Below are 10,409 nucleotides of genomic sequence, written 5' to 3'. Positions count from 1 at the left end.
TACGATAACCATCGATAAGACATCCCTGATGCTATTGTATTTCTAGAAATTTGTATTGTCAACGTCCTCAAAATATTTTAAAATGTATTCATCCATTCACTGACACTCACATTAAGTATCAACTCAGAATTAGTCATACTCACCCTCTGGTCTGTCAAGTGGTCTTTTTTTTTATTTAGTCCATCATCCAACGGGCGCTAGCCCATTTACAGGATTAGGTACCCATAACCCACTACCCCAATGGAGCACTTGTAACAACATTGACATAATCCGCTGAACCTTGCTGAGATCATGGATCCTAGTCTGCGTGAGAATTGCATACATCAGGCCTAATCTTGGCATGAAATCATTCAGCTTCTCAATTAATGTTTTTTTTTCCATGGGCAAAGAGCATGCAACTAACAGCTGTATAATCTCCGGAAATCTTTCAATGGCTTCACCAATCACCTCAGTCAAAGAAAATGATTTCAGGCTGTTGAAATCTTTTTTCATCAAGTAGCTCACAAACCCATGTTTCCGGTTTCCCATTTTTCTGGCTGTGTCATCAATTTTCTTGGCCATCAAATTCAGTATATGGGAGGCTACATTTCGGGATTTTCATGGCAATGGCAGCTACTGATTAAGCAGACTGGGTCTTAACAGACGCAATCAGAGCAAACATTTCACTTTGGCTGAGCAGAGACTGGTCTGGTTTGGGGCTTGAACTGTAAAGTACTGGGTCGTATTTCTTATTACTTACTTTAACTTCGTCTAATTTATTTTTAGCCTTATGTACTGACAAGGCAGTCTGTGTGATGTTCACTGGCTTGCAGTATTAGTATGATCAGAAGCAAATGTAGTGCTGCTTGGAGTTACGGGGGTTATGTCCTTCTTAGCATCGCTTATCCTACTATTTGGCGTAGAACACTGTTGTCGTCCTTCTTGGGAAAATATCTGCCGAGGTATGATGGCACCCAGCTTAATATTTCCGACATTGGTAACTTTTTCGGGGTTTCGGGCTCACCGTGACTTAATTGGCACCAACTTCTTGTTTGTACCACAAAATGGGGATTTAGCCATGGAGGTAGAAAGAAAGACTTTCTACCTCCATGATTCAGCCACTGTGATTTAGCACACCTCTTGATACTTTTAGAACGTCGACATGATGCCTGGCATTTTTCACGAAATTCGGACACCATTCTATCCATCGAAGTCAATCGTCGTTCACAGTTCCAACAAAGTTTGCTTTCACTGAATTAGCTGTGATATCGCAGCAGTACTTGTGGCGTGTATCGAACGTGCTCGGGTCATTGGGGTCACGCCACAGTCGGCGATGACCTCAGTGACCCTAGCGCGTTCGATACACGCCACAAGTACTGCTGCGATATCACAGCCAGCCTTCAATCAGCTCTATTTCCCCGTTCTTCTGGATTAACCCTTTCAGTTTATGTTTCCCGTCTCCATTGTCAATGTTTTTGGTCCCGATACCAGTCTCAATAGCTCCCTCCGATCGTCTCTGGACTTCAGCCAAAATCACAGTCCTAAGCAAATTGTGAAAGTCAGATATATGTATCATGAATTCATTACAAAAATCAAGCAAACAACAGAATCGAACCAAGAGGTCAGTTTGCTACTGGGCCAGGTGCGCACGGGGACGACTTTGCAGTGATGTCGGGATATCTCTCTTGTGTTCGAACTTCTACCATGCCAGGAGCTCCGTCGCAGCTAGTCCTTGTGAGGATTAGAGACCCGTTACGTTCTATGTAATTTAGAAATACTTTTAAATTTACTGAGTAAGACTTTTGTAATGCATTCAAGATATAATTTGTTCCTTTCTGAGCGTTTTCAATTACAGCAACGATTTGCGAAGCTGATGGGCCCTGTGTTGCCTATCCTGTACAGCGGCCGTTCACTAAACTTCGTTTGACTGGGAGCAGAATCAGTCGTGTTATTTATTTTCAACGAAATTTTCATAATACTGCATAATGGAAGAAACGACTAGTTCAATGACTGCGATGGTGAAGTTTTGATTTTTTTATATATGTTTTTCTCTCTCAAAATATTCATTCAGCAATTTTGATCTCCGTACCGCCGCGTCGGTGACAATGTGTAATGCATTGCATGAAGTTTACAATCGACTACATCCATCGTTAGTTTAGCTGTTCAGGACGTTTGTTGGCACAGCTCATTACAGTCGCAGTCGCAACAATCTGTAAACACATATATTTATATCTTTCCGGTATTTCGCCGAACTTTTGCGCATTTTTAGCTGAGTCTCCACGTTTGATTGACCAGACCTTTTGAAAGAGCGCGCGTAGGTTTCTATGAACGCCACGGTGAGTAGATGTGATTGAGCATGCGCGGTGGTGTGATTATGTTTCGTTTCGTGTGTCAACAAAGCCTGACTTCTGGTCCGGACAAGAAGTCATTTTTCACTCCTTTTACTGTTAATCGTACACGCTTGTGAGGCGGGCTGGGCATGCAAACCATGCGATTCAGTTTTAAAACCGCACTTTTCAATCCCAGGTTCTCGCATTAGTGGAGTTCTCCTCCCAGTCAAACATTGTTAAAAGTTAGAAATACTGGAAGTATATTTGAAATGCAAAAAATGGCCATCATCCTTTTACCAACTGGAGCAAAAATTGCAAGTTCCGTAAAGATAAGACAGTGGAAACTTAAATTTGCACAACGTGATCAAAATGAGCTCATGTGCAATTAAATGTAGGCCTAGATGTGTGAAACATTGAATGAATGCTTACACCACCGTCCCTCCACTGGAGGGACGGACGGTGCTTTACACGCAAGGTTTCTCATGTCTGAAGAATATGAAAGGATTCAACATTGTTTCAGTATTTCTCTTGCCACCTCTCAGTGTACGAATATTTTCCCAAGTAGAAGCATAGTAGACCCTGGAGCGAGAGGGACGAACAACTGCGGCAAAGATAAGAGCACAGTCCTGTGGATAGAGGGACTGAGTGGATAAGAGGGACTGTGATCAGAGGCTAGCGAGTCTCGCTCAAGGGTCTATGGTAGAAGTAGATGGTTGAACGGTATACCAACACAGACGCAGGTCAAATTCGGACACGCAGAAGTTTTCGTTGTCATCTATAATCGACAGTCCAATTTCTGGGTGTATATGAAGAGCTATCTTTGCTGAGGACAGCCACTTGCCACCAAAGTTTGCTGTAATATTACCACTGTACGTATTTTGGCTTGCGACAATAGAGCCGTACTGACAATCATCAATAGCTTAGGTGGACAGAAACCACGCGACCGAAGGCGACGCGACGCTATTCAACAGCGAGGAAAATAGGTCAACATGCGACTGTACTTCCGGAGTCTTGGCAGAATGGTAAGTAGGCTGTCATGCTTTTCTGTCGTATTTCGTCGTCTGTTTTGCAAATCCCCTGGGAATTCATTCAACTTCGACAGCATAAATGTTAAGTGAACGCTTTGAGCGAAGTGTAAGGACCAATTACGCCATGAAGCGTGCAAATTTACTTAATTATTCCGTGTACACCGGCGTTCACGTGAGGCAATCAGTCTGCACAGTATAATCCGTGTTTGTATTTCTCTGAAACCGTTATCAACTCGTCTGTCAGTGTTGGACCTTATGAAGTGTGTTCAGAAATTCTCGGCTAAAAGTTTTCCCGCCTTAAAGTAATTGCCTAAAAGTAAGTTTTTTTATTTCCGTCGGCGTAATTTTTCGAGATCGTGTCCAGAGAGGCCCAGCATATTGTGCATGGCGCGAAGTAGGCGGGCACGTACTTCATTCAACAAGTGACGGCGGGTCAAAGGTCAAATAGGTACGGTTACGGGCATATGTTGACAGCAGTAGTAATTTGAATCGGAATTGTTTGAATACGGAAAATTATCAAAGTAGGTAAAAAATTGAGAATAGTCAATGAATGACAGATTTTCATACAACATGATTTGAAAATTATATCACTGTATATTACCAGTAATATGGAGATGTAGGTACAATCTTATCTTTTCCACTAATTTCCATGTTTCATTTTCGATGTTTTAATAGAGCAAGGATTTTAGGAATTGTGAAAAAGCTTTGCATATTTTTTCTCGTTGGAGTAAAATATAAAGCTTATGTAGACAGACTGTGAAACGGTAATTTATGACTGCATTAAGTGTTATTAAGTGCCATGGATCACGTGATGCAATTGAAAGGCACTCTATTTATTAAGTTCTGCCCTTTCATGATTTGGCTAATGACCCTAGAATCACATTGACTGATTGGCAAACTAAAATTATTTTACCGTAAATAACATCCCATTTCAAGAAAAAGGCTGCACCAGTGAATTGTAGTTAATATTGTTTGATATCATATTGCTCTCATTGCCTCTCAAAATACTATAACTGCCAAGGGTATTGTTCATTCATTCATCCTTCATTGTTTACCTAGAATTATTCTTCACAACGTTTGCAAGTCAACAAGTATCAATTTTTAATCTGTCCAGATGAATGTTCAGGAACAGCCCTGTAATTTAGATGACATGCAGCAATTTTTGTTGATAGTGCAAATAAAAAATCTTATCATACGGAACAAAACTGCGAACTAGAAAAAAAGACTTCATTATTCACACATAACTTTTAAATTGCTTGAAATAATGACAAGAACAGGAGTGATTTTTGTGAAAAAATTGTAAAATAAGTGTAATTCTTTTGTGTGGCCACCTTTGAGCTGTCAAAGATATGAATGAGCTGATTGAATGACCGTACTACAAGGTCACCTTGTCATCCCATTATTGATTTATTAAGGTGAAACACTCCAACATTCAGTGATGATCTCTTTTCCAGTACACAAGAATTTGCATTTTGTCCTTAGACTAGAGGACATCACATTTCAGTTCCGGTACATTGTGTTTTGTCTGGTACAGTGTTTTAAATCAGACTGGCAGACCCACATCGATGAAAGTGAGGCTGTGAGGTCACACTGAAATGCATAAATGACCTATGCAGTCTGACCTCAAATGACCCGACACACTGCTTTGTGTACATTTGACAAACTCTCCATGTTGACCCATGGGTAATTAGGTCACTAACTATTGATACTTTCAGGCTGCACTCTCAGAGCTGATAATTTTATGAGTTATTTGTAGCTACAATTTTTTTGATCTGCTTTTTCACTGCCTTGCAGGCATCAGAAGCAAAACGCATCAAGCTGAGTGGAGATGACCGTGTCACAAAGCTGGCTGATCTGAAGTCAGCTGGATGGAGTGAAGTTGACGGCAGGGATGCTATCTACAAAGAATACCTCTTTAAAAACTTCAACCAGGTTTGTTACTTGAATGAATTTTATTTTATTTTGATATTGTGAGTTTGTGCATGTTGTGAACAAGGTACAGGATCATCGAGTGAAGAAATGTTTTATGTGCAAGTGAATACAAGTCTTTTACATGTTTAAGGGAGCATGCACCTCGCGAGGCACTGTGGGACAGTGGTAAGGGTACCAGACTCACTATCGGAGGATGGCGAGTTCGAGACCCTGTAGGTCCAGAGTAATGGAGTCACTGTCGGAGGACAGTGAGTTTGAGACTCTATCACGGTGTTGTGCCCTTGAGCAAGGCACTTTACTCCTCAGTGCTCTATTGGGGTAGTGGGTATGGGTACCTCATCCTGTAATTGGTTTGCCTGTTGGATGTAATAAAATAAAAAAAATAATAATAAAAATAAAAGACATAAACTTTTGCTCAAACATTGCTCAATGAAACTTTCAACCATTCTCTTACCAAATCAAGAATAACAATCAGGGGTCACTTTGCAAAGTTTGGTACTAGAGAAACAAGTCACCTAACATTTACTGATATTTGAAATTCACAATGGTCGCCATCCCTTTAACTCTGGTAGGGAACAACATAATTTTGGATTTTCTAAAATTTAAGACAGAGACATCGTTTTTACGCCAAGAGCTTTAAAATGAGCCCCCAAAACCGGTAGACCAGAATAGTAAGTTTGAGTGTCTGAATATCCATCCCTGGGGAGCACTCTACCCTATGTGTTAATAGTTCTTCCCTAGAATAAAAAGGACGCGATGTGTTCTACAGACTCAGTAAGCCAAAATATGGAGGTACATGTACTGTACCTGTCAATTATGACTCTCAAGTGTTGTCAATCTGTACTTTACAAAACAAGTTAATTGTCAGTTAGCAGGTTAGGGACCCATTAACCCGTCAGAGTATATCAACAACTACAGCAATGTCGCGGCATTTATCATTCTTTGTGGCTGTCAGCAGTACAGGGTATATGCTTTGTCAGCCAATGTTGCAGCATGTTTCTAGATGTTGTACAATATGATTCACTGACTTTTCAAATAATTAACAATTAGCAAAAAACAATGTCTAGAAGACTCTCATTTTGTCCATCAAACATACACAAGTCGCATCAGTAGTTAATATCTTTAGTATTCAGGGACTTTCAGTTTTCGATCAATGGTAATGTACAGGTTTGAGACAAATTATGGTAGTGGAGTGAATTCCATGACTTTTTAGGAATATTTTAAGCAATTTTCCAGAAGTATTTGTTGTGAAATATGCCATTTCCAAGAATGTCAACTATACTTACACAACACGTTATTTCATATCGTTAAGGTGACTCTACATTTACTGGTATTGCTGAACAAACTTCATCAGATCAATTTTTCCAGAAGTTGCCATGAGTCAATTGTAATATTCCAGGACTTATCAGAAGTAATAAAGTATATTAAATGAGCTGTAAAGAGTGAATTTTTACATGTAGTAATTTCCAAGCTTTCTGGCCTTCGGTCCCACCCCTTACCCAGTTGGGGGAACCCCCTTTCCACACACCCCACCCCACCCCCTGGACTACTGCTACGCTGTTGTGGCAGCTCCTATGCAGCTGCATGCCTCTTCATTTTTATTTTTACCACGTGCTTCAAAACTTAATGAAACCCCTGTCAGTGTTTATAACTAATCGTTTCTCACAATCATTGGTAAATTCTCCAATGACTGTGTCTGTCAATTCTTACTATCAAGTGTTGCCAATCTGTACTTCACAAGTTAATTATCTGATAGGGACCAATTAGCCCGTCAGAGTATATCAACAAGTTACAACTACAGCTATGTCGCAGCATTTATCATTCTTTGTGGCTGTCAGCAGTACAGGGCATATGCTTTGTCAGCCAATGTTACAGCATGTTTCTAGATGTTGTACAATATGATTCACTGACTTTTCAAATAATTAACAATTAGCCAAAAATCATGTCTAGAAGACTGCTATTTTGTCTTTCTCTTTGCAGCTCAGGAAAAGTTTGATGATATTATTTTGTTTTTTTTGCTGACAGGCTTTTGGTTTCATGACAAGAGTTGCCTTACGAGCTGAAAAGATGGACCATCATCCGGAGTGGTTCAATGTTTACAACAAAGTACAGATCACCCTCAGCACCCATGATGTAGGCGGTCTCTCTGACAATGATGTCAAGCTGGCCAAATTCATGGAGAACGCAGCATCGTCCATGCAAGAATAGGTCAAAGGTCATGTCATTCTGATGATGTAATGTCAGTATCTTGAACAGTGGTGGTGGTGATATTGTCTTGTCAATGAAACAGACTTTAGATTCAGTTACATTCCAAACTTGGAAGGGGATTCATGCTAAATGAAATGTGTCCTTTGTGCAACGTGACTTAAATCCACACAAATTCTTATTTTATGAGATCGTATTTTAGTATACAGCAATACAGTGACAAACTCTGAGTCAATTTGTTTGCCTCTGTGCATATGGTAACAGGGATGTAGAAAATTTTGGTTTTGGTGGCAAAAATAAAAGTACAGGCAGTTACAAGTAGTGTATGTGCACATTAAGTTTGTGCAAAATGTCCTGATTTTTTACTGAAACCAAATTTTCACAGGCGGCAAACTTTATCTGACAGCCGGTTGTTTTTTCCGACTATTTTCTACATCCCTGTAATTATGGAAGGGTTTTTCCATGTTTGTGATGCTGTGTGTGCTAACTGAGTGTTACCATGGGAATGATAATCCAATTGTGCCAAATGGTGAATGATTTCATAGCAGTGTTTCCATGATATAAAAATTGTACATATTTGTGCAGTAATACGGATGTCATCTCCATATTTTCAATTTCAAAATGTTCACTTCACTGCCTTGCGAGAGTGTGTAGAGCACATGGAAATCTTTTGTGTTGTTCAACAAAGTTTTTTTCATCTCTGAAGTATGGATGAAGTTTTATTTTTCTTTTCGAAATTCCAGAGATTTTGTTTTTGTGTTCAGATGTGGAAGAAAGATTTACCACAAATGCAGTGTAAATGGCCTTTGTCCCAAAAAACTCTTGAGTTTTCATTTATACATAAATGAGACGTGCACTCTGGCATTAATAGTGCAAAAATGTGTGTCACATTTATTTTCAAAATTATTGGCATAAGTGGAGATTTGTGGACATACATACGCCTTTGCATTTGCATTGAATGGGTTTTCTAGGACCCTGGAGTTGTGCTGCAGCCCTACAGCTCTGTCCATACCAGTTTGACCCCAAGGTTTTTGACCTTTGACCCAATCACCACCAGTTTACAGGTGGTTAATGCAAAACACTGTCAGTGTTCACTTATCCTCACTCTTTCCAAGTCAATGCATTGTATAAAAACTGTTCAAAAGTAATTTTCAAAAAAATGATTTCTGTAGGTGTTAAATTCATGGGAGGCATCGTCGTCTATTTTTAAATTCATTGTCATGTCATTTTAATTTGAAATACCTTCTGCAGCCATGACATTGAAAACTGCCGACATCTGATGCAAGTCTCAAATACAACCTTCTTGTACCATGCACCAAGTTCAGCAATTTGTTCATGTGGATTTGCACCTCTTTATCGACTCTGTTTCTGGCAGATAGTGAAAATAATCTTGTTTTCATCTTCCTGTCCCTGGTAGAGTTTAAAGCTCCATTAGCTGTAACTTGTGATACATATTCCAGTATGTATTGTCTTTTTTGCAAGATTTACTTTCTTGTTCTCCAAAAACATCCTTCAAAAGTCAGCCGATAATGTCTGATGTGATCATTGATAACTGGATTTTAGATCAGAACACTGTCATTATGTACGCCTTACTACAGAATAGAACATGAATTTGAACACACCCTGTCATACAATCATGTTGTTTAGGGTTTTCGCAAACATTGGAAAGGAGTTTCAAAGAAACAAATTTTCAGAGAAGTGATGTATTTTTCAATTTAGTAATTGGGAGAGAGTTTTGGAGTTGAAACCATCTGGTTGTAAACACAGGGGTGGCAGAGTTGGAGATGAGGGGAGGGACTTAACCTCGTTTGGAAGTCTGTCTTGTATTCATGAGAGATGTTGCCATAGGAACCTGTTTCCTTGGTGATTATATGTTTTAAGTAAGTGTCTGCAGATAGGTTTTGTAAATGTACTTGAAGAAGATGATTGTGCCAGAATCTACAGTATCTGAAATGTCTTTAAAGAATGACTGAACACATGTTGTATGTAACTGCAAAAAAGAGCAATATTAATAAACAACACAAACACAGAGCATATATTAAAGTGTGACATCTTTGAACCTGACTTCTCCCACGCCCATGCCCAGAAGCGTACAATGATTCATGGAAATGACTGATGTTCCTGCAAGAGTCTCACACACTGAAGGCGTGCATTGTCTCCGCGGACCTGAAGCTATCATTTTCTGAAATCATGCAGATTTGTTGCAGATTTCTCAAAAAGACACATCAATGAAACTGTTGCCCTGCAGGAATACAGAGGTAAATTGAGAAGGGCAACAAATGCATGAATTACTCTGATTTTTCAAACGTGAAACTTAGATGATATTTGTGTGCCTGACAGACATCAAAGTAATGTTAAAAGCTTTCTTGATTAATCTGCCATTAGGCAACATTTTATATCAAAGTGGATTTAAAGGGGAAGTCACCAAGGATGATTTTACATATGTGGTAGCTCTGTGGTCATTTACCCAGAAAAGCTATTTTCACCATTTATAACTCACCCGATTTTTTACGAAAACGATAAAAATAGTACAGGAATATGCCCATGTAATTTGAATCATGGGAAAAAAGCCCCAAGTTTGGAGCTTGCATCATGTGATATGGAAGGCACCATTTTCCCATGGTATGGCATTGTCCACTCACCCATGCTGAAACCAGGCTGTGCGTATTTACATAACTTTTGTTTATACTGAGTATCCTTGCATAAACGATGAATCACTTATAATAAACTGTCCACTGTCAGATTTTGTGTTGCTGTTTACTACTGTGTTACTGTGAGTAAACAATGTGGGGGCCATACCCATCCAAAGATAGTCCCTTCCATATCACATCATGCAAGCTCCAAACTTGGGGCTTTTTTCCCATGATTCAAATTACATGGGCATATTCCTGTACTATTTTTATCGTTTTCGTAGAAAATCGGGCGAGTTATAATG

At 39.4% G+C, this 10,409-nt stretch overlaps 1 protein-coding gene across 1 annotated transcript; it reads left to right on the top strand.

Moving 5' to 3' along the window:
• Positions 1 to 3,177: 3,177 nt before the first annotated feature.
• Positions 3,178 to 9,505, top strand: LOC139125561 (pterin-4-alpha-carbinolamine dehydratase-like). The gene is made up of 3 exons (XM_070691662.1): positions 3,178 to 3,331; positions 5,132 to 5,269; positions 7,295 to 9,505. Exons 1-3 carry the CDS (start codon positions 3,299 to 3,301, stop codon positions 7,475 to 7,477), a joined length of 354 nt encoding a protein of 117 aa, XP_070547763.1. The 5' UTR covers positions 3,178 to 3,298; the 3' UTR covers positions 7,478 to 9,505.
• Positions 9,506 to 10,409: the final 904 nt, after the last annotated feature.

This window comes from Ptychodera flava, assembly GCF_041260155.1.
Source record: "Ptychodera flava strain L36383 chromosome 3 unlocalized genomic scaffold, AS_Pfla_20210202 Scaffold_25__1_contigs__length_14229661_pilon, whole genome shotgun sequence".
Lineage (NCBI taxonomy): Eukaryota > Metazoa > Hemichordata > Enteropneusta > Ptychoderidae > Ptychodera > Ptychodera flava.
This window is presented reverse-complemented; position numbering and strand designations above follow the sequence as displayed.

Bases quoted from the DNA above. Each gene is read 5' to 3' on its own strand.
- LOC139125561 (XM_070691662.1), top strand. From the start codon at position 3,299: ATGCGACTGTACTTCCGGAGTCTTGGCAGAATG. The intron at 3,332-5,131 runs GTAAGTAGGCTG...ACTGCCTTGCAG, and splicing joins TCCGGAGTCTTGGCAGAATG to GCATCAGAAGCAAAACGCAT. The intron at 5,270-7,294 runs GTTTGTTACTTG...TTTTGCTGACAG, and splicing joins TCTTTAAAAACTTCAACCAG to GCTTTTGGTTTCATGACAAG.